At 47.2% G+C, this 23,961-nt stretch overlaps 2 protein-coding genes across 7 annotated transcripts in view; one reads left to right on the top strand and one right to left on the bottom strand.

The window, feature by feature from the left end:
• Positions 1–4,709, bottom strand: part of CYP20A1 (cytochrome P450 family 20 subfamily A member 1) — a 26,748-nt gene extending 22,039 nt beyond the window's left edge. Inside the window, exons 1-3 of the mRNA XM_084818284.1 lie at positions 4,583–4,709; positions 3,949–3,998; positions 2,896–3,062 (exon numbers count right to left, since the gene is read on the bottom strand). Of these exons, the coding sequence (XP_084674410.1) occupies positions 2,896–3,062; positions 3,949–3,998; positions 4,583–4,654 (289 nt within the window). The 5' untranslated portion in view covers positions 4,655–4,709. The remainder of the gene's footprint in view (positions 1–2,895; positions 3,063–3,948; positions 3,999–4,582) is intronic.
• Positions 4,592–23,961, top strand: LOC146358712 (alpha-aspartyl dipeptidase-like). Of its 6 annotated transcripts, none has more exons than XR_014785521.1 (8): positions 4,592–5,137; positions 8,199–8,287; positions 12,587–12,661; positions 14,687–14,828; positions 16,482–16,655; positions 17,900–17,959; positions 18,791–18,873; positions 20,067–20,580. XR_014785521.1 is itself a non-coding variant. In XM_084818292.1 (8 exons), the coding sequence occupies exons 1-8, from the start codon at positions 5,040–5,042 to the stop codon at positions 20,140–20,142; spliced, it is 735 nt and encodes a 244-aa protein (XP_084674418.1). In that variant the 5' UTR covers positions 4,731–5,039; the 3' UTR covers positions 20,143–23,961. The 6 variants fall into 6 exon arrangements, 3 of the variants coding, with proteins under 3 accessions (XP_084674428.1, XP_084674418.1, XP_084674449.1); XR_014785523.1 differs by having other exon boundaries at positions 17,900–18,138; positions 20,067–20,579; XM_084818292.1 differs by having other exon boundaries at positions 4,731–5,137; positions 14,687–14,766; positions 20,067–23,961.

The following is a 23,961-nucleotide window of genomic DNA, read 5'->3' as shown; positions in this document are numbered from 1 at the left end:
ACATATATCTAAAACAACTTCAAACAAACAATCTCAAAAACAAAGTTGTAACCAGAAGACATTCCAGGATTGATTAAACACTTATCATATACTGCCAAATGCCTGGGAGAAGAGAAAGGTCTTAACCTGGCACTGAAAAGATAACAATGTTGGTGCCAGGCAGGCCTTGTCAGGGTGATCATTTCCATAATTTGGGGGTCACTTCAGAAAAGGCCCTCTCCCTTGTCTTGCTCAAGGGCCCTCAAAAACCTGGAACCAGCACTGCTCTTGCTGGTTATTCAGACATCACAAAAGGCCTCGTGTCCCCAAACATCACAAACATCACTGTTATTCACACAGTCAGTACCCATACAACCCTTACTATAACCCTTCATGATCAATTACAGTCTCTCAGAGATCTATCAGTACATCCTGATCTACCTTCTGCTCACCCTTCCTAGGTATGAGCAAAGATATATACATATCTTCCCTCCCTTGTTCATATAACATCTGCCAGGTAGAAGAGGGAAAAAAAGGAACCGTCACTTATGCTTCCTCTATCGCTGTTCCTCTGAAAAAAGCTAAGTGGCTGTCTATCTCCCTTCTTCCATGGCAACAAGGAAGAGGGCCTCTTTGATGGTGGCCCCCCAATTATGGAATGCTCTTCCCAGCAAGGCCTGCCTAGCACCAACATTGTCATCTTTTCAGCTCCAAGTTAAGACTTTCCTCTTTTCCCAGGTATCTGATGGAATATGATGGACTGTTTAATGTATTAGTTGAGTTGTTTATGGTTGTCACTGATGTTTTAGCTGTTTAATAGGGTGGTTGTATTTAGTGGATGATTGTTTTAGCTGTTTTAAATTTTCTATGATTTAATTTTGTTCTAAGCCACCTTGAGCCTCTTTTGAGAAAGGGTCTGAGAGAATAATAGTAGTAGTAGTAGTAATAATAATAAATAATGTCAACAACACCAATAATAATACTGATGCCCAGCAGTAGAGAAATCGTTTTTAAGTATTACCACACACATACCCAACAACAGGTTTTGCCAAAAAACACACACACCTCCAAACCAGCTTTTCAACTAGCAGGCTTGCCCAAGGAATTTTGTAACCTTTATTTGCACCTGGAAGGAACAAGTGCAAGGACGGACTTGTTAAATCCCATGCTCCCTTTAAGGCAAGAACCTTTTAAAAAGCATCATAAGAAAGTTAACCTGCTCTGCATGGTTTTAGGTGCTAGAGGCACATAAACTGCAGCCTTGGGGCTGAACATATCTGCTCAGCTCCAAAGCAGGTACAGTGCAGGTCGCTTCGCATCACCATCCAACCAAGCTTCAGCGTGAAGCCAGTCTTGAGCTCGTGACTATCAGTCACCTTTGGGCAATGAACAGTGGAGCCTTGAGCCCTTTACAGTGGATAACTTTAGAGGGGTAGCTGTGTGCAGTCTGGTGCAGGCAGCAAAAAAAAGAGCATCTTGTGGGTTCCCTCAAAAACAAACTGTTTTATTGTGGATAGCGGTTGATGCACTTATGGGATTTTGTCAGAAGGAACTTCCTGCTGTAAATTTGTGATCCACAGAATAAAGTGTCTGCTGTGCTAACTACATCTCCTCGAGTGACACTATCAACAAAATCGACCATCCCATCATGGGCTTGTTCCACTGCACAACTTCTGATGTGATATAATCTATAATGTGCTGTCAATGCCTGATTTATATACAAAAGAATAGGCATGACATTTAAAAAAGGTAACACTCATGAAATAGTGGGGGAAGCATTTCAGTCTCTGTGGACTTATGGAACAGACTTTCAAGTTGCTATACTTCAACAAAAAGGTTTCAAAGGAAGATTCACATTCATTTGTAGGTTTGACACTAACAGATTGGGGCTCAATAGAGACTGGAGTGGCTAGTGCACTACAGACAGTAACTGTCCCTCTTTAGGTGCTCATGTACAATAAAATCTGCTTTGGAGGTCTGGCTTGCGTGCCTGCCAGTGAAATTGGTCAGGCTGACAAGTACGAGACACAGGGCCTTCTTGGCGGTGGCTCACAGTTCAAGAACTCCCTTCCTGTTGACTTACACTTGGTCAATGACAAGCCAAGTGTACGTCAATAGGACTTGACTTACCCCAGTATAGGCCTTTAAGAGGGCCTTAAAAACTTGTTTTTTCACTGCTCCCTTTCCTGAACAGCAGGGCTGGGGAATCTGTACCACTTCAGATGTTTTGAAATACAACTTCCATCATCCCTTACCACTGGCGAGGCTGGCTGAGGCTGACTGGAACTGGAGTCCAACATCTGAAGGGCCACAGGTTCCCCAGCCCTGCTTAAGAGAATAAATGGCTTGTGTGACTTACAGCAATTTTCTCATAGTAACTGAACACCTCTTTGATCTGGCTAATGTATCATTCTTCTTGTGTGTGTCACTTTGTGAAAGCTTGGCCCTAAAAAGCAGCTTATAAATGCTCTGGATGAATGAATGAGTATACTATTCTTCTTGGTTCACCAGTTCAGGGTCTGTTGGGGATGGGTTCACACCAACTCCAATTAAACATTTCCTCTTTAGAATGGATCTTGTTTTCATCTGTACTCTGCATGGCCATTTTTGTGAACTGCCCAAAGAGCATTGGCTATTGGGTGGCATAGAATTAATTAATTAATTAATTAAATGGTAGAGCTACATGGCTATCCCTTTGTTTTTCTGGGCTTTTAGCTCCACTTTGCAATAACGTTCCCCTGCCCACTTTCTTCTGTCTGTACCCACGTACCTACGTGTAGATCATCTACCAGCTTAAGGATAACATTTCATGTCCCTGCTGAAGCCCACAAAAGCTTATGCCACAATCAAGACGTCAATTTTTATGGTTCCACCCAATGCGTGCTTTCATACGTATGAGGAAGGAAGAGAACTCACAGGTCCTGTTGGGGTTGATGTGCTGCTTCAGGAGATCAACGGACCCGAGGCTGATCACAAGGCGCCGTCCAAACCAGAAGGAGACAACAGGGCCATATTTCTCATGGAGATTTACCTGGAACTCATGCAAGCTGCCACTAGTGATGATGTCTGGGAGGTTCCCATCTCTGGAATGAAAGCAGGAGGAGTAAACACATACCTCCGGGCCCCTCTTGGTGCCCGCCAGACTCCCTGCCCCACTTGATTTTTAGTTCATTTTTTAAGAATTTTTTTTAAGAATAAAAAAAAAATAACCAGGAGACTGGCATACTGCAAAGCAGCCTCCAATGTAATCTTTATTCCCAAGAGTGCATCTGGGACTCATGTCTTTGAGCCTCAACAGTTTGCAGTCTGTGGAATTAGTGCTAGAGCAGAAAACTGTGGGTTCAGAGGAGTGGTTTTTGTTTTGGAGCTCACCTCTGCTTTGTACTTGGGTTCTTGGGCACATTACTTTTCTTTCAGCCTCGCCAGTTTGCCATGAGGGAAATGAATGTATTGTGACCAGCCATGCCCACCATGGCAGCCATTTTGTGAGAGCGTCCACAACCTTCTCTTGACATTCCAAATGCACCCACACCCCTGCTCAAATTTTAATTATTAAATAATATAAAGACGGGGTGGCTCATCAGAACCCTCCACTTCCCAGGGATGCATTGCCTGTGCAAGCACGCCTTTGCTGTGTCAGACCTACTGCAGTTCATGGCAAACCCAGAACCCCCCAAAGCCCTTCCAAAATCGACCATGCTCCATCCAGAGATCTGCTCCTTTCAGCATCCCTGGCGTGCAGGCTGTTCATACCAGGAGTACGGGTGGGACCAGGCCATAGAGAAGAGCAAGCCAGTGCATGCAGCAAGGAGAGGGTCCCCTGGGAGGGTTTTCTTCACTGTGAATGGGGTGGCCAGGGAGGGAAGGGTCTTCGCACAGCCTACTGAGTAACCCTCTGTGCATGGGAAGGAAAGGATTGTGTCCCAAGCGGCCACATGACAAACGCTGCAGAAGAAAGAAGCCACTTACTTTTCATCCGTTGGAGTCATCCCTGGGATACCTGAAGCCTGCCTGGAAGACTAAGGAAGAAAAGCAGCCGTCAGATTATAATCCATCCTTAATGTGATGAAGCTCTGGAGGGCACCAGGTTGAGGAACGCTGCTCTAGATGCACGTGACCTATCCGTGCGCAGGACTGGGAGTCCCACTAACTTCCACAGGGCCACCATGGATGAAGCTGTGCACACGGCTGCAACCACGGTTGCTTCGCAGCTCGCTCCTACGCCCATTCACTTTACCCGAGCACCGCAGGGTTGCTTTCTTCTTTGCAGGCACGCGCAGGGGATTATGCCGCTAAGGCTACAACCCTATGCACACCTACCTAGGAATAAGCCCCAATACACCCGGCGGGGCTGACTTCCGAGTACACGCCTGCAGCAGGCTTCCGCGGCCTGGTGCCGGCCAGCGGCGTTGGACTACCCCTCCCAGCACCCCCAGTCAGCCCTGGGGCTGACTGGGGGTGCTGGGAGGGGTAGTCCAACGCCGCTGGCCGGCACCAGGCCGCGGAAGGGCTGCGCGGCCGGCGAGCCAGCGCGGCGAACGTCTTCCACGGCGCTGCTCTTCGCGTTAACGTTTGCGGCCGACCCCTCCGCGCCCCTCTTTACCGGGCAGAGGTAAAGCACGGCTCCCACCAGGACGAGCAGGAAGGTGGCTGCGAAGATGACGAAGTCCAGCATGGCGCCCGCCCGTCCGCGCCCGCGCCGGCCCCCCGCGCGGCCGCCTCCCCGCCTCGCCCGGGCTTCGGCGGGAGGCGGAGACTGGAGGCGGGAGGCCAGAGCGGTCGGAACCCCGAAGGAGCCGGCCAGGGGCGGAGCCCATCCTCGGGACCGGGCTCGGGGCTTTGGGCCGCTCCTTCCGAGGTCCGGCTGGCTCTGGCTGGAACCCAGCGCGGGTGCGCCGCCCCCTCGACATCGGAGCCACCGGCCTCCCCCGGTGGCAGCGGCTCCTAGCTCGCGTCCGGACGCGCCGCCTCCTCCCTCGCCTCCGCTGGCGCTGCGCCCCGGGGCGGCTTCCCTGCGGCTTCCAGCGGCTGAAGCCGGGCGCTTCCAGCCTTCGGCCCCGATGGGGCGCCGCCGGCTGCTGCTGGTCTCCAACTCCACCCTGCGCGGCGGGGGCTACCTAGACCACTGCCGGGAGCAAATCCAGAGCTTCCTGGGGGCGTAAGTGCACGCGAGGCAGAGAAGCGGCGGCAGCCTCCCCACCCCCGGTGCCACGCCGGCGGCGCTGGGCTGAAGCCCCATCGTCCCCAGCCAGCATGGCCCATGCTGGCTGGGGATGATGGGAGTCGGGGTAGGCTGCCCCACGCTGGCCGGGAAGAGGCGGCGCTGAGCGAGCGCCGGGGGCATCCAGCGGGCAGCGTTTTCTTCGAGATCCCGCCTTCTTCCTTGGCTGTCACCCCCAAAAGTTTGCCTGGCGCTGTCGGGCTCGCTTGTTTCGAGGGAGATTTAAAGGCTTCGCCCAGCCCTGTGCGGAAGGATTTGGGTTTTCCGGCAGCAATCCGGAACTAGAAGTAAACCCCACTGAACACAGGACTGACTTCTTGATAAATGTAGGTAACGAGTGCGCTGGGAAGACCCACTGGACTCGGTAGAACTTTCTTCCCAACGTGAGCAGGGATCAGGCTGCACGCACTCCTTCCTGCAAGCCCGATCCCAAACGTATGCACGTGGAAGAAAGTCACACTCAGTTCAGCGGGACTTACGTGGGAGTAAGGGTGCATAGGATGGCAGCCTTACTTGGATGTAAGCCCCTTTTAAGTCAGAAGGACTTCGGTGTAAACACATAGGACTGGGCTTTAAGCAGCTTTGTCCAGCCCGGTAGATATGTTGGAACACAGTTCCCACCATCCCCAGCCAGCAGGGCCATTGACCAGGCCCTAAGGTTCATGGCTGGATGAGAATTCGAACTTAGGCAGGGTGCTGAACTCTCTGCTCTAAACTAGGAGGCTTCAGCATTTGCAAACCTGTGATCCAGCGTTGGCTGAAATGCTCTTAGGGTGCAATCCTGTGCAGTTTTAAACAAACAAACAAACAAAAGACCTACAATTCCCAGCATTGCTGGGAGTTGTAGGTTGTTTTTCTGTCTAAACCTGCATAGGGCTGTGCCTGTAATCTTTTGCTATCTGCATGGTGGCACCCTGCTGTTACCATCCATCTTAGGTCAGGCTGCAATCCTGGAGTGGATCCCAACCCACCAATTGGAAGACCAGTGCTGTAAACCACACATACGTGCATACATTTCCATTCCATCAGGATGGAGCTCAGCATGAAGTATCTGGGGATTGTCTCTCTCTTGCGCTGTGAATTAGCCCCTGAAGTTAGGCCAGGAGAGTGACTTCCCCATACTCCCCCAGTAAACGTCATGGCTGCCAATCCAATATTCAAGCCCCCCTCCCCCTAAAAACCCCTTTTGGGGTTGGTGGGAACATTTTAAATTTTGAGAGTGTCATGGGTGCTCTCACAGAATGGCTGCCATGGGGGGCTTGCTCATTCATAAAATGGCTGTCATGGTGGACATGGCCGGTCACAGAAGGCAAACTGGTGAGACTAAAAGAAAAGTAACTTGCCCACCAACCTAAGTACAAGACAGAGGTGAGGACTGAGTTCCAAAACACAAAGCCACCCCTTTGAACCCAAATAAAGATGGTACTGGAGGGCAGCACTTTGCTTGGAGCATGTCAGCCTCCCAGTGGACAAAAAGTGTAATTTAAAAAAAAACAAAAACTTAAGAACAAAAATCAGGAAGGTCAGGGAGCCTGGTGGATGCCAAGAGCGGTCTCCACTGTCACATTGACATGCACAGGCACCACGTTGGAGACCCCAGCATGTTCTATCTACTACATCACCCTAGTTTTTGATAGAGAAACTATTCACAGGGCAATTAAGAGGCTGTTCATCACTAATTCCCCCAGCCACTACTGAACAGGAAGCAATAAAAAAGTCAGGAACTGCAAACAGGAAACTTCTGTTAAACATTGAAAACCCTGTGCTGAAAGGACTGACTTGTGAGTAAACATTATAAATGATCTTGGCCACAGGGAAGGGCATTGCTGGATAAATGCTGTCCACTTCCACCAATTACAGAAAAGCAGTACTTCAGCAGCACTAAAGAGCTTTAGGGAGCAATCCTATGGCCATTAGCCAGTGGCTAGACGGCCATAGGATATGTTGGTTTCCACCTTCCCCCCTCCAGCGCTGCCTTGCAGGCCGCTCGGAACAGCCCCACGCTCTGCGCTCGGAAGAGGAGTGCAGAGTGGCAAAAATGGGGTGTTCCAGGGTGGGGAAGGCAGAAATACCAGTACGACACATCCAACGTGTCATCTGGCAGCCACTTCCCCTGCTCCACCTTCCCACGGCTAGACAGCCAGAATCAGCTGTCTAGCTGCAAATGCAAGGTGGCTGAAGTGTGGGGGGGACGATCCCGTCCATGCTTCTCCTGCCCTGCATTGAATAGGCGGTTGCCTCTGAGTTCAGAGGTGGCCACCTATCCTGGTAGGATTGCTCCCTCCGAGTAGAAGCATCTGCAGTTGCCTGTGTTTGCCAGAACTCCATTTTTTGGAACGGAAAGAGCAACATTATGCCTTCCACCTGTCAGCATATGCCTGTGGTCCCCAATGTGGTCCCCATGGGCATCAATGTCACAGACCCCCTTTCTTGGCTTCCGACAGGCTCCCTACCCATCCTAATTTGTATTTTTTTCTTAAGATAGTTTAAATTAATTAATGTTTAACTGGGACACTGGCATGGTGCAAATTTCATCGCCATCTTTATTAAGATTCAAAAGAGTGGGGTTTGTGTTTTGGAGCTCAGACCCCACCTCTAATTTGTACTTAGGTTCTTGGACAAGTTACTTTTCTTTTAGTCTTCCAGTTTGCCTTCTCAGAAATGAGTGTTTTGTGACTGGCCATGCCCGCCATTTTATGAATGAGAAAACCCCACCTCCCTGGCAGCCATTTTGTGAGAGCACTCACAACACTCAAAATTTCAAATGTGTCCACTGACCCAAAAAGGTTGGGAGTCCCTGGTGTATGCATTCTGCTGCATTACTACCTGGCACTTCACAGCAAATCTTTTGACTTCTCACATTAAAAATATTAGGTAAATATTAGGATGAATGGTGAGCCAGAGTGGCTGACTTATTTGTTCATGTTGTTTTCAAGTGAAGCGAGGTTCTGTTGATCCCAGACTTAGGCTTATGTTGTGATGTCATTATCTTTCCCAGGAATGTGAGGAAGGTTCTGTTTGTTCCCTATGCTCTTCATGACCGAGTTGCCTACGCTAAGATGGCAAAAGAAAAGTTTGAAAGTTTAGGTAAGGCAGTATTAATATTTATTGGTCTAGAGTTGGGGTGGTCAGCCTTTCTGTCCTTGATGGGTGGTGGGTTGCAGGCTGCATGCACAGCTTTCCCTCTTGCCCCTCCGCTCTCATACACACGCACGCAGACCCTTTCCTACACACAGAGAGGAAGGCACACACTCCCCCCACACCGCCATTTCAGCCTGTGAGGACAGGGAGGTTTTAACCTTCTCCCTCTGTGTGCTGTGACACCTTTAAAACTGCAGACCACACAGGTGACAGCCAGTGTGATCCTGGTTTTCAAAGACTCTCCCTGCTCGGCTGGAGAGGTGCAGACCACTTTCCACTCCAGCAGGGAGGGATCACACTTGTCCCCCAGCCCACCAAACAGTGCCACGGTCGTGCCCCACCTTTCCTTAAATCAGGCTGTGACCCCAGAGTTAAGGTTGGGCTGGAGAAGGGTGATCTTCCCGGAGATGTCTCTCCCAGTGCACCTTCCTCCTAATTGGTAGCAGCAGGAATTTGGCAGTGGATTACCCATCTGCAGTCTAGAGTCTAGACCAGGGATGTTGAATTTCAGCCTGAGGGCCAAACTGAGTTTCGGAAACGCTCTCAGGGGCCACATTCCACTGGTTGGCGGGGCCAATGCCAAAAGGGACGGGACCAAAACTGCCAGCATGTTGTAGCTTGTTCAGCCTTTTAGAATGGGAAAAATCTGCACTAAAGCTGGGAAGCCACCAAACAATTGGTGGTCAGAGGAAAGGGGTGGAGCCAGGGAAAGAGGGTGTGGCCATCCGGGGAACACAGGAGGGCAGGATTTGGCCCCCAGGCCAGAGTTTCTGCACCTCTGGTTCTAGACGGAGTCTCTGAAGGCTTTTTGTAACACAATTAAGGATACTCAGGGTTGTTATCCTGAATCAACAACCCTTATTTGAATCCGGTGGCCTTTTTGAAAAAGAACTATACCTGGCTTTGCTATTGAGGGTCCTGTACAGATTGTGACCAAGGGCAGCCTACCAGCCATATGGGCCATGCTCGCCCATCATGGTAAGCCAGGATCGCGGAGAATGCTGGCTTACTGTAAACGAGCAAGTGTGCTGATGCGCTCTGCTCAATGGCTCCCGCTTGGCTCCTCCTACCAGCAGGAGCATCAAAACAAACACTCCATCTGTGGTTTGTTTACTGTCACACAGGGGCGTTGCTAGATTCTTAAAAGATCCAAGGCACAGGCACATAACATAAATCTATCTATCTATCTATCTATCTATCTATCTATCTATCTATCTATCGAGTCTAAGCACACCTGTGTGTGTGTGTGGTGTGTGCATGTGGTGTGCTTGCGTGTGTGTATAGATTACATACATACATAAGAAGTGTGCGTTGACCCCCCCACCCCACTTCAACTCACATCCTGATTCAGCGTTTTGGAAAACATCCCGCTTCTGCTCAGGCCAATTTAAAGTCAGACCACTTTAGCCCAGCACCAAACCTGAGTCAAGTTTTGGAAAAATGAGTCTTCCTGCTTCCTGCTGAATACCATGGGAAATTAGAAAAAAACTGTAACTTTTTTCTCTTGGTCAGAACTGGATGATAATTTCAGGCATAGTAGCACCCTAGAAGGGGATTACAACTGCCCAATATCAGAAAAATAAGTGCAGGGTTATATTTTGATTTTATTTTAAAGAGAACTGCCAATAACATTTTTATTACTTGGAAGAATTGGATAAAAAGTTCAGGATTCATTGCCCTAATTTGTCTGCCAAATTTCAGAATGATAGCCACAGGGGGTTTTGTGGCCTTGACATTTTGAGGTCTCCAAAAGAGGACATACTTATCTCCCTATGTTCCTTGCGGACCATTGTTCTGAAAATTACAGATAGCCTAGAGTTTTCCCTAGGTAAGAAACCAGCAGAGTTTCAGAAGGATAGATGCAGCAGTTCATGTGGAAGGGGAGTTCTCCAATTTGGGGAAGGGAGTGGTTTGCTTTCCCTTCCCTTCCCCAATAGTTTTGGATAAGTTTGTATGAAAATGCACAGGTCATTAGAGGTGCTCCCAGGCAAGAAACCTGCAAAGTTCCTGAAGGATATGCATGCATGCAAATTTAGAATGACTAGAATTTATTTACATTTCACCAATGTTAGCAGGAGGGGAACATGGGTGGGAGGTGCTGTTGCACTCATGTCCTGCTTGTGGCTTTCCTGTGGGCATCTGGTTGGCCACTGTGTGAACAGAACGCTGGACTAGATGGACCTTGATCTGATGGAGGACGACTCTTCTTATGTTCTTAAACAGAGAGTGCCTCTGAGCAAATGCAGAATGCTTTTCTTTCACCGCTGAGCACTTACATTCTCCCCCTACCAATTCTATTCCTCTCCGTGCAACCATCCCTCCTCATCCTACAACCCTCCAGCAACTTTTCATAAAAACAGATGTCTTGTTTTGTGCAACTCCTCTCTATACACGCTCTCATTGTATCTTCCGCCCCATAACTTCATTTGTGCCAAGACTTCACCAGGTTTCAGCCAATGAGTCTGTTTTCAAAATTAGGGCTAAGTTATGGAGAAGCTCTGAGCATGTACTAAGTGCCTTTCCCTCACCACTGAAGCTAGAGTTCATGAAAAAAAAACCCACACAAATGACAAAATATGCACAGGACTGAGCTGAAAGAGTAGTCAATTCATTAGACGGAAATGGGTAGGCATTGTATTAAGCCTGCAGTACCACTCTCACAACTCAGGATTTATTTCTGAGTCAACTTCAGAGTGCAAACCTCCATGCAGAAGTAACTTGTGTTGGAATCCCATGCGCGCTTTCCTGAGGGTAAGCCTCATTAAACATAATGGGGCTTCTGAGTAGGCGTACATAGGCTTGTGTAAATGAGCAGTATTTATCTCCCTTCCACTTAAAAAACTCCTATTTTTATTAAAGCTTTCTGTTCAGAGGAACACAGGAAGCTGCCTTGTACTGAGTCAGACCCTGGGTCCATCTAGCCCAGTATTGTTGATGCTGACTGGCAGTAGCAAGTCTCCAGAGTTTCAGGCAGGATTCTTCCCTAGCCCTACCTGGAGATGGTGGGGATTGAACCCAGGACCTTCTGCATACCAAGCATGCGCTCTGCCACTGAGCGACAGCCCTTCCTATTGCTGGATAATGGCAAATGACAAACAAAACAGTCCCAGATTTGTTTCTCTGCAACCATGTGAACCCACTTTTCTCAAAGACTTGAGCGACAAGGAGCACAAAAGCCACTGGACCAAACTGCCTGAAATTGGACAGGTTTAGTCAGCTCCATGGGGGCTACTAGGTCTCCAAATTTCATGTATTTCTCATACGAACTAAAAGATGTTATGGCTGTTTCCATTTTCCAATGCAAGTCAATGGGAAAATGTAAAAAAAATGGCAATTAGGATAGCTGAAAAGATCCAGAGCACAGCTCAAAAGATCTGGGGGCCATGTCCAGGGGGGCCTGCCTCTAACAACGCCTCTGCTATCACATCCAAATCAGGATCTCTGACGTGCTGCTCTTCTAATAAGACTGGATCATAACCTCTGTGTGTGGGTGTGTGGACATGTGTGCATGTTCCTGGGTGCACGCATCCACATATGTGCACGGATGCGCCCCCGACCCACTTGCCTAGGCAGCCACCTGGGTGAAAAGGTTGTCCACCCCCAGTGTAATGGCAGTGAATTGCAAACTTTAGTCACTTGGGCATGTCCACTTTAATTGACCTGGGCTGGGTGGTGCAGGCAGAAGAGGGGTGTAGAGAGGTTAGCAGCAGTCACGACGAGGATATAGTCCATGGGGCCCTTTTCTGTTCAGATGTGGGGGGGTCTCTTTCTGTGTGATTTGAGCAGCTCCACATTTAAACATATAGAATGGCCAGAACCACATTGATGGCCAAACTGCTGTTGGGCTGCTTTCAGATGTAGGTTTTGAGTCCTGCGCGCGCTGAATCGGTGTGCTTGATACTCCCAAGCTACACTGGGTTGGGCTGGTCCTTATGCTGCTAGTCCAAAGAGCAGGCTAAGGGCTGAACAGGAACATGGCCATAACAGAGACTATGGCGAAGACACCCCATGCTAGTTGATACTCCCTGAGCACCTTTCCCTCAGCTTCCTGTTTTTCTGCTAAAATACTAACCCAGCTATAGGAGATGCTAGTGCCCAATTAGTTTCTTGATTATGGATTGATTACAGTTTTTTATTTCTTGCCCAGGGATATTTACCTGACCTAGTAGCACCTTGTTTTCAAATTCCCTTACAGCGTGCCACTGAGCTCATTGATTTATATTCAGCATCTTGACTTTTCCCTAGGCTACGGACTAGACAGTATCCACGAATCGCTTGATCCAGGAGAAGCCGTAAGAAAAGCTGAAGCAATATTCGTTGGTAAATATTAGCTCCTTGCGGACTGTTTCTACACAAGTCATTTTATTGCCTTCTTGATAAGGTACAACAAGGCTGAGGTGGTTTCTTAATAAAGCGGACTGTGAACTCTGGTTCTGCCTTCTCAGTGACAGTTGAGGCACGAGGCATCTGAAAGAAATTGCCATTCAAATCGCTTAACCAATCCCAAGTATTGGCTGTGGAACAAACGCGTGTCTAATGTGTTGCTGCAGTTCTGTGGCAATCAACCGAAACCCAGGCTTAGGTTCATGGGTGTCGTGCGGCTAGGGCAGGTGGGGCTTTAGCCCCAGGTCTCTTGCCCCCGACACTGGATCTTTTGCGCCCAGTGATCAGCTGTTCCAAGGGCTGCTGGGAGCTGCAGAGAGTGAGAGAGAAGAGGTCAGAGACAGCACAGCCTAGTTACGAGGTGGCTGCAGGGGCATGGGGGGAGGGAAAGAGGCGTGCCAGCCAGCAAGGGCCATAGCCAGCAGCTCTACCAGCTGCAAAGCCTGCCGTTGGCACCACCCACCTGCCAAAGAACTCAGTTGGCAGTTGTTTTTAAAGCAAAACATGAGAAGTTCCCTTGCTGCTGCCGGCGTCACCAGCTCGGTGGTGGCGTCTTCTCATCCCGCCTCCTCTTCCAGGCCTCTTCCTCTGCCCTCCTCCCCCGCCAGCTCAAATGGAGCTCTGTCATTGCTCTTTGCTGTCATTGCTCCTTTCTGCCATGTCACCCACCTCCTCTCCTTCCAGGCCAATTCGAATAGGTGGGTGGCAGAATGGAGCAGCAGTGGCATGCACTCATTGGTTGCTGGGAACAGGAGGTCCAGTGCATTGCCATGTGCTCTAACCAGCTTACCTGCCTGCCTGCCTGCCTTCTCACCCACCAAGCCGTGTTGGGCTGGCTCAGCAGCACCCCCTATTAATGAATTAATTACATTTCTATACCACCCAATAGCCAACGCTCTCTGGGCGGTGCGCATGCTGCCCCCTTCTGTCCAAGTTCAGCTTGTTGCTTGCACTGTAGAAGTGGACGTGAGGAAGAGGCAGCAGTCAGCTTCCTTTATGCACAGGATCTCAGCTGCCACGTACTCTGCACATGAGCAGTTATAGCCAGGTTGTTGGGGGAGAGTTAGGGTGTGTATGCATGTGGGTCAGTGGATAGGAAGAGCAATCCTGTCTAGGTCTGCTGAGACCCCACCTCTGTCTTGTACTTAGGTTCTTCGGCAAGTTACTTTTCTTTTAGTCTCATCAGTTTGCCTTCTAGGAAGTAAGTGTTTTGTGACTGGCCACACCCACCATGGCAGCCATTTTATGAACAAGCAAGCCCCACCCCCATGGCAGCCATTTTGTGAAAGCACCCCACTGCCCCAAAAAGGTTGGGGACTCCTGTTACACAGAGCCAGACCACTGGTCTATCTAGTTCAATATTACCTCTTCTGGCCAGCAGAGTTTCTCCAGGTTTTCGCATTGGTCAGAGTAAACCCTGACAGCAAGGGCTGGACTTCGTTGGTTTCACTAAAAGTTGGCATCTATACATACAAATTAGCATTTGCAGATTTTATGCAAATTTGTGTCCTGTGTGCCTACTTTTCAGTACCTAGCAACGCCCCTGCTTCAGTTTCAATCCTATGCACAATTGAACATGGGTAGGAACACAGGAAGGGTCCAGTCAAATACACTCAAATCTTTGGTCTACCAAGCTCGGAATTTTCTGTACTGGCTGGCAGAAGATTGAATGCATGTGCCACAAAGTCCTATTGAACTCAGTGGGACTTGCTTCTGAATAGATACGCATAGGATTGTGCTGTTAGGCTGCAGTCCTATACACACTGACCTGAAAGTAAGTCCCATTGCATTCAGAGGGACTTACTTTTGAGCAGATATACTGCTAGCTCCCAGTCCAGACGATGACCAAAATCAGCCTGTGTTTGAAATGGAGCTAAATATCCCTCCGGTTGGATTCTGGTCTCATAGACCTATACAAAGCAAGAGGTAACTTGGGTCATATGGGACTCTCTTTTCCTACAGGGGGCGGCAATACTTTCCGTCTCTTGAAAGCGCTGTATGACAATGGCCTGATACAGACGATGAGGAAGCGAGTCCTTGAGGTAGTATAAACATAGCACTCCAACAAAGTATGAAGGAAATGAGTGGAATTTGCTCCAAAAAGGTACCCATGTTAGTCTGTTGTAGCAATGATGTGTTCAGTCCTGAGGAGAACGTATGAGGCCAACTGCATTCCGTTTCTGTGCTCTGATCGAAGCATGTGGAGAGGGTGGTGGCTGCGCTTATACCTCAACTTACTATTGCGCACTCAAGCATGGATGAAGCATGATCAGTCGTGCTTCATCCATGCATTACGCCAGCCGTCTCCAATCTGGTGCCCTCCAGATGTTATGAACGACAAGTCGCAACATTCCTGAGCGTTGGCCATACTGGCTGGGGCTGATGGGTGCTGAAGTCCAAACATCTGGAAGGCAACAGGTTGGGGAAGGCTGCTTTAAGCTGACAAAGCTCTACTCATCTAGAGCCAATGCACAGCAGACAATCCGGATCTTACCAGCTAAAGCCTGCATGACATTCATGCACTAGGCATTGCAACTGAAGAAGGTCTGAGGAGCCCAGCGTAGGAAGGCCCAACCCATGCGATCACTTCCCCTCATAGTCTCAAGGAAACGATTGCATGGATTGGGCCTACGTATATGGGTTCCTACTTTAATGTGATGCCCGATACGGAAAAGATAGGTTGGAACAATCGCAGTCTCCCATTGCATGTAGCCTGTTCCTGGTTACAGTCATGGTGGGTTTGGGGGCCCAGAAATCAGAAACATGGCATCACTTACGTCTTATTTTGCAGTTATATGTATACAGCTGCTGTCTTGAGAATAGACCCCCCCGCCCCCACCCAGTACTAGATTTGTACCTTTTACAGAACCATGGAGAAACTGACTAAGGACTATATGGGAAAATCCTTCTAAAACTAATTTTAATGGTTTTATTATTCCTTTTTTTGTCCTTATGGTTTTATTGTTTTCTTTTAGATTTACTGTGCATCGCCTTGGTGGCTATAATGAATAATAAATTATCACACTTAAAATGTGCATGTGTTAAGTTGCACCACAGTGGATTTTTTAACACAGAGTTTGACAGCTTTTTTTATTAGTTTTCGTTCTGTAAAGAAAAAAAACTGTGAAAAGAGGAATGATGGGCATGTTTCCTCCATTTGTCATCTGCAGGAAGACTTTGTTAACTTCTGAGACAAGGGAAGGACTTTATGCAGAGCTTTCAGTGGTCCAGGAAACTTTAAAAAACCCACTCCCAGATCTTAATTTTGAAAATTCTGTTCTGCATTCAGCCTCCCATTTACCTCTTTTTTTTTTTCCTGTATCTAGACATGTGAAAGCTGGAGAAAAAGCCAGTTATTTTTTTTTTAAGTTTTTTTTAACCCATCCATTTTCCCATCCAGTCCATTTTCCCTCCAGGGCTTTTTGGAAAAATTGGGGAGAAACTCCCCCCCATTTATCCCCCCCCCCCCGCCTTCACATCTCTAATCTAGGCTTAAATATGCAAAATCAAACAGTGTACTATTTAAGAATTTGTATTTTTTTTAGTTCTTAAAACCCCAATACCCCCTTCTAGTATAGAATATCACAGGAACAGACTCTACGTACCCTATTAGAGAGAGCAGAAAAGCTGTGTAGCCCTTACTTAAGGCATCTTTGAACTTTTGAGCCTTTGTCAAATACTGTAAGTGCTAAATATTAACTAAATAAAATGTGAGATTCCGATAACCTGTTTTATTAAGGTACTCTATGTCTTACAGGATGGGATCCCATACATTGGATCCAGTGCAGGAACCAACATAGCAACCATCAGCATCAACACAACCAATGACATGCCAATCGTATACCCTCCTTCTCTGTTGGCCCTTGGATTGGTTCCTTTCAACATCAACCCACATTACTTGGATCCAGATGTTAACAGCACTCACATGGGGGTAAATTTCAGTTATCTTTATGACAACTCTGGCACTTCAGTGTGGCATTAGGGCATATGAGCACCATACCTTACAAAGCTTAGAGGAGCATGAAGGAAGTCTCATTAATTCCATGTTTTTTGATGGGCATTTTTGTTGGGTGTAATGGCTGAATTCAGACTTTACTATGAACTACGGTTGAAGCAGCTTACCTAGGGTTTGGCATGTCGAACTGTGGACTGGCATGATGTCTGAACTGGCAGACCATGGCTTGGATTCAGCATCTGCCTTCCATGGATGGAAGGGGCCCTTCTGTTTGTGGAAGGGTTCTGACCGGGCTGAGCATTTTCCCCAGCAGAATGGAAGAGGAGGTAGCCTTCATTAATTTCCCCTGCCAGAACAACAGAAAAGGTGGTGCTAGGGGTTGCAGAGGGAAGGGAGCAGGCAAAGACGGAATCTTCTGTTGCCCTTTCTGCCAGTGAGAATGTTTTGAGTGGGAGTTCCAAAATGGCTCAGGGAATGCTCATCACTTGATCCAGGAGCTGCAATCTAACCCCATGATTGCAGTCATCGCTTTGCTCCTAGAGACTCATGTACAGTGCAGATGAGAATAAACGCATGAAGACAGCTAATCAAAGAGCTTTGGCTATTGCGCTGTATGGAAATGAGAGAAGAAGGCAGACAACTCTAAACTATGGGTTGCTTGGCATGTTTGGAAACTCAAGCCATAGTTTGGATTCTAATCTGTGTTACCACAATCCATAGTTTAGTGCAGGGGTACACAACATGTGCCTCAAAGGGCCACATGTGGTCCCCCAAGGCCCTAACTGCGGTCCCGTAGGGTGCCCTGCCCTGCCGCCACTGAATTCTCCCCCCGCCCCCCATTTCCTGATTGTACTGTTGTAGTTGTGCGGGCTGCTGCCATTGATTGCTAGCTTTCTCTTCCCCCCTTCCCCCAGTGATCCTGATACAGGTACCTCTTTCCTTGCTATTAGCAGCAGCAAGAAAAACGCTATCTGTGTCAGGATCCCTGGGTGGTGTGTGCAGAATACATGTGCAGCCCCCAAAGCCAGAATACATGTGCAGCCCCCAAAGACAGTTTGTCATGTGCGGCCTCTTGAAGACACAGGTTGGGCTCATGCTGGAGACCTTTGAGGTTAAGCAAACTTTAATATTTGCAATATTTTGCTAGTTGGGGTCTGTAACATTTTGGCAGGATGCTATTAAATTTGTAACTGCTGGTAACGTTTTTACTACTGTTGCAGGAAACCCGCGAGAAAAGGATTCTCCAGTACCACGAAGAACCAAACACGCCTCCGGTATTGGTGAGTAGCGTCTGCCGTCGGGAGGCTGTTTTCCCTTGAGGTTTTTTCCTGTTTTTTCTCCTGTCTATCCAGTTGACCATTCCTAATACGGAGTTCACTCAAAGAGTACCCGGAAGCCATGTGCCACTGCTGCAGCATTAACGTCACTAGTTGTGTGATGCCTACATTGCGGGGTTGTGGTAAGCTCTCTGTGCATCTATAGACAAAGCATGTGCAACTTGCAACTGGAGAAGGTGTAACAGTCCACAAACAGATGTCAGCTGTCTGGCTGTAAATATAGCTGTCTGCTTTTCTTTTTTAGTATGTGCCAGAGATGAACTTGTAACAATTACATTCAGGGCTATGTAATCAACAGATACCTAAGGGCATAGGAAGTCGCCTTATACAGAGTGAGATCGTTGGTCCATCTAGCTCTGTATTGTCGACACTGACCGGCAGCAGCTCGCCAGGGTTTTAGGCAGGTGTTTTTTCAACCCTGCCTGGAAATGCCGAGGATCAAACCTGGGACCTTCTGAATGCAAGGCAAGCGTTCCACCACTGAGCTATGGCCTGTCTCCCTGTAAAAAAATTAAAACTTGGAGTTCACAGTTGACAAGTGAATTCGCAAGCTGCAAGCTGCAGATGATGGCTTGACTGGTTCTGGGCAGAGGTTCAGCCTATGCTGCAGTGTTCCTAGTAGGCACCCAAGTTTGTGCTTTTTTAGGCTGCCTGTACTGTGGTCGCAACTGGGTTCAAATTCAGTTGAAAGTGTCTGCCCTGCACTTTGGGGGGATGGGAGTGCAGGTGTTGCTCCCCAACCTTAACCACACATTTTGTTCCCTGCCCATTAAGGGTTTACGTGAAGGATCGCTGCTGCTTGTGGAAGGAAACAAAGCTATCCTGCAAGGAAAAACAGGGGCTCGGCTATTTGTGAGGTAAAAATAATACACCGTCCCATGCCGCTACTTTGCAATTGTAATTGTTCAGCGCATGAGACCAGGGCATCTGGTTGCCAAGTGCAAAATGCAGGAAATCAAGCAAGCATTTTGCTTCAGAGGTCTACCTGAAAACGGGGTGTGGTTCTAACATAGGATTGTTTCAGTGAAGCTTATTTATATACTTGTCAAGATCAGTTCTGGTGTTCACCTTTTGAAGGGGAAGCTACCATAACCCTTCCTCTTGGCAATCTGAGACTGTGGAGCTGTTCACACAACACCACGGGTTGTTTGTTGAACTGTGGATTAGTGTGTTGTCTGAATGCAGCCAGAGTGGCTTCTTAGGCTTGCGGTGTGGATTATTTTCTCAAACAAGCCACCTTAAGAACCCATGATTTGTTATTGGGTTGTTCAGGGTGGTTAACAAACCATCCTGGCTATTTTTAGCCAACACAATAACCCACCCTGTGGAAAATATGCTGCATTCATTCAACATGCTAACTCAGGGTTCAAAACAAACCACATTTGACCACTGAGCATGGGTTAGTGTGTTGTGTGAACAGCCTGTGTGTCTTCTCAGCCACATCATACTGTAGTTTTGCCCGTCTGACTGCCCTTATAGTCCAAGCCTCCTCCAATGATTCATCTTTGATCAGTCCTTGTTTCTTGGTCTTCTCTCTCTCTCTGCTCTTATTGTCTCCTCATCAATATAAATGTGGTACTTACAGAAGACTCAAATCAACCATCCTCATAGGGGCAGCCACCCACAATATGAGGTTATGCTATTATATTCCATTAATTATATCCCAGCTGCCAGTAAGAAAATGTGTTATTTTTTTTAAGTGGGAGGGGTAGGGTACCTTGGTGGGCTCCAAGAAAGGTGTCTGGGGGCACATTGGTGCCTGTGGACACCATATTGCCTACCCCTGTACTAGCACATTGTGCGTATATCCTTGTTGGAGGTTTTCATTGTAACCTGAACCTCCATTTGATAGGAGCAATGCCCATCAATATGACAACAGCTCACGCTTGAGGAGGCTGTGTGTCTACTAGAGTCATTCTTCACGACCATGTAACCAATGAATCCTCATTTGACATTTGAAAAGCGAAACCTAGAACTGCATAGGAAATCAGCGTTGTCCTCCAATGCTTCAGCTTGGCGGTACTCATGCAAGTGTCATCTTTTGGTGCAGAGGGAATGCCCCAACGGAACACAAGCCTGGAACAGACTTCAGCTTCCTCTTGACTGAGGGCTCCGAGAAGCCATAATGTTTGTTGAAATGAACCTGAGAGTGACCTACGCAAAGCAGGCTCCTGCTTAGGAGAAAGAGAAACGTCTGGTAGTAGGAGTGCAAAATCCAGGTGCCCAGTAGCTGCTGGTGCCAATATATCAGGCCTGGTAACTGGGTTCAGTCGCCGCTTCCCGCAACCCGGAGCTTCAGCTTATCTTTCAATGGGAAGGCTCAGCGCTGGAAAGTACATAGTAATGAAGAGCTGCTGTGAGAGTTTGCACCAATGCACAGCTGCTCACCTTCCAAATGGGGGCTTACTAGTTTCCAGGTGGGCGTGGGGAAACGGATCAAAACGCGCCAACGAGAATAAGATGTGCCCATCTCCCCCCCGCCCTCCCATCTGGCTCCTAAATTTTACAAAAACCTTTGCACTCCTGCTTAACATTCTGAGGGGAATAAAAATGTTTCCATGGCCACAGAGTCTACATTTTATCTTCTATGGGAAAACACATTTATCTGGTTATACTCTGTGACACTCAAATTTGCCTGTAAGCTGTTGGAGAAAATGCATTTCTGGACTGTGAATTGATACAGTGATTTAGAGGGGTCAAGATACTTCATTTTATTATTTCTATAACATTGCAGTAAGGCAGTAAGGAAACATTAGGTTAGATGCAGACTTAGTTATACTTAAAGTAAATGAGATAAATGTGACTTAAGTTAGCCATGACTAACTGAAGTCCCATTAATTTCAACGGGCCAGCTCGAAGTACAACTAAGTCTGCAACTAACCCACTGTCTGCATATTGCAGCTGAAGAACTGAGGCTGAGAGGGACCCAGTTCACACGAACGAACAAACCATGGGTCATTTGTGATCACATGGGAGCAAGCGTTCATGCTATTTCCTAAACAACTGTGGGTTGTTATTGTTCTGTCCAAAGCTGGAAACTCTGGGTTTTATAAGGGTTAAACAACCCAGAGTTAACCTGTGGTTTGTTGTTGGGTGTTCCTGGGTTGTTTAGGAAAGCGGAAGTAATGAGTGCATTGGAGGCAGCATGCTTCCTTGCTGCCACAACAAACGATGGGGTAAACAACCCATAGTTAGCTGTTATGTGCAAACCGGGTGAGCTGCTTGCCTTAAACTACATCCTGCCTGCCTCAGATTAATTACTGAAAGGAGTTCATGTGGCACAGCTGGGGTGGCGTATTTAAATCCTAGTGGTCACGTATTTGGCAAGGAAGAGCAAGATTGCATCTAATCTTGGTCTCTCCCACCCACCTCGGGAACAATTGCTCGGCAGAACTGTAACCTCCTTGAATTTAGTCTGCATATGGCCCCATGGGTTGGATTGGAGAGGGGAACTGTCTGCAGAATCAGTTTGCATACAAAGTCCACCAGCCAGCGGGACTACGGGTGCAGGCGCTGGGATAGAGGCACCGTTCTTTGGGAAAGCGAATAACCATTGCTACAGCCATTAAGAGACTAATCACATGTCCATTTTTTATTTAATTGGCTTCAGACCCATTTGTTATATACAAACCTAATCTGACAATCATTTTATGTACAAAGTATGCAAGCATTTTAAAAAGGGTTAAATTACAAATTTGTAAATCCTACAAAGTGCAAATTTTAAAACGTTTTCCACCATGCTGTACAGAAACAAATCCAAGGTTAGCTAATATACATACATACATATAAGCTTAAAATTATTAAACCTGGCCATCAGAATGTCAAAATAATACAAACAGTATATTAACCATAAAAGCACCCCCTCCCCCAAAAGAAAGGTATTGCACAGAAGACAAACAGAAATATTTTTGACATTACATGAAGGCTAGTTGAAACAAACTGTATCAAAACACTTCCATCTAAAAACTGAAGGCATTTTGGCATTAAAATCGATTTGTAATCACAATTGCACTATCAGAGTAATCAGTATGAGATTATTGTTTGCCTGTATATACGTAAGGCTTAGTGTTCCATTTCTAACTTAAGTGTGGTGTGTTTGAAGCAAATGCAGAGGCACACATTAAGTGAATTATTGGGATTTTTTGTTTAGGAAAAAAATCAGTTTAATAGCAGCACAATTTCCAAGGCAAGTTACTAAGTAAAGAAAAGGGGTTTCCACAAACCCTGTTATTACACATACACACACACACACACACACTGTAGTAGGCAAAAAACCATGCACATTAAAGGGTGTGTGAGAGGGACATTACACTATGGTACAATACAGCAGCTGCATATATTTGTCTGAAACCTCTTCCTACAGCTTTAAAAGCTAGGTTTACTATTCCCCCAAATGAGGGTTTCACTGGCATGCTAAATGTGATGAACCACATGGATGCCACTGTACCCAAGTAGCTATGTGCGTAGAGAGGCTTCTCAGTATGACCCATGCTACTGGGATAACATATGAAGCAGAAGAGTTATTATACAGGGATTAGAATACAGAGCTCTTTTATGTTGTCTTTGTGACCTGGCCATAAACACAAAGCAAATCCATGGTCACGCTGCTGGGAAAAATACTGCTAAGCAAGTAAACGTTATGCTATGTAAACGTTAAGCTATGCCGTGCAGGGCCACCCAAGACGGACAGGTCATGGCAGAGAGTTCTGACAAAATGTGGTCCACTGGAGAAGGAAATGGCAACCCACTCCAGTATTCTTGCCAAGAAAACCCCATGGAACGTATCACAAGGCTAAAAGAGATGACACTGGAAGATGAGCCCCTCAGGTCGGAAGGTGTCCAATATAGTACTGGAAAAGAGCAGAGGGTATTTCCAAGTAGTGCCAGAAAGAGTGAAGCGGCTGGGCCAAAGCCGAAAGGACACTCAGCTGGGGATGTGTCTGGTGGTGAAAAGAAAATCCAATGCTGTAAAGAACAATATTGTTTAGGAACCTGGAATGTCAGATCAATGAATCAAGGTAGGTTGGAGGTGGTCAAACATGAGATGGCAAGATTGAACATCGACATCTTGGGAATCAGCGAACTAAAATGGACAAGCATGGGCGAATTTAATTCAGGTGGCCATCATATCTACTTCTGTGGACAAGAATCCCTTAGAAGAAATGGAGTAGCACTCATAGTCAACAAAAGGGTGGGAAAAGCAGTACTGGGGTACAATCTTAAAAACGATAGAATGATCTCAGTACGAATCCAAGGCAAACCATTCAACATCACAGTAATTCAAGTCTATGCCCCAACCACTGAGGCCGAAGAAGCGGAGGTTGATCGGTTCTATGAAGACCTACAACACCTTCTAGAACTAACACCAAAAAAAGATGTCCTCTTCATCATAGGGGATTGGAATGCTAAAGTAGGAAGTCAAGAAATCACCGGGATAACAGGCAAGCATGGCCTTGGTGTACAAAATGAAGCAGGACAAAGGCTAATAGAGTTTTGCCAAGAGAACACGCTGATCATAGCAAACACTCTTTTCCAACAGCACAAGAGACGACTCTGCACATGGACATCACCAGATGGTCAATATCGAAATCAGATTGATTATGTCCTTTGCAGCCAAAGATGGAGAAGCTCTATACAGTCAGTAAAAACAAGACCTGGAGCTGACTGTGGCTCAGATCATGAGCTTCTTGTTGCAAAATTTCGGCTTAAATTGAAGAACGTAGGGAAAGCCACTAAACCATTCAGGTATGACCTCAATCATATCCCTTATGAAAACACAGTGGAGGTGAGGAATAGATTTCAGGGATTAGACCTGATAGACAGAGTGCCTGAGGAACTATGGACGGAGGTCCATAACATTGTTCAGGAGGCAGCAACTCAATCCATCCCAAAGAAAAAGAAATGCAAGAAAGCCAAGTGGCTGTCTGATGAGGCTTTAGAAGTAG

Source organism: Heloderma suspectum, chromosome 1 (genome assembly GCF_057233095.1).
Source record: "Heloderma suspectum isolate Gila_16-S chromosome 1, 16-S_ref, whole genome shotgun sequence".
Lineage (NCBI taxonomy): Eukaryota > Metazoa > Chordata > Lepidosauria > Squamata > Helodermatidae > Heloderma > Heloderma suspectum.
Note: the sequence above shows the minus strand (reverse complement) of the source record. Positions and strands in the feature narration are given on the sequence as shown.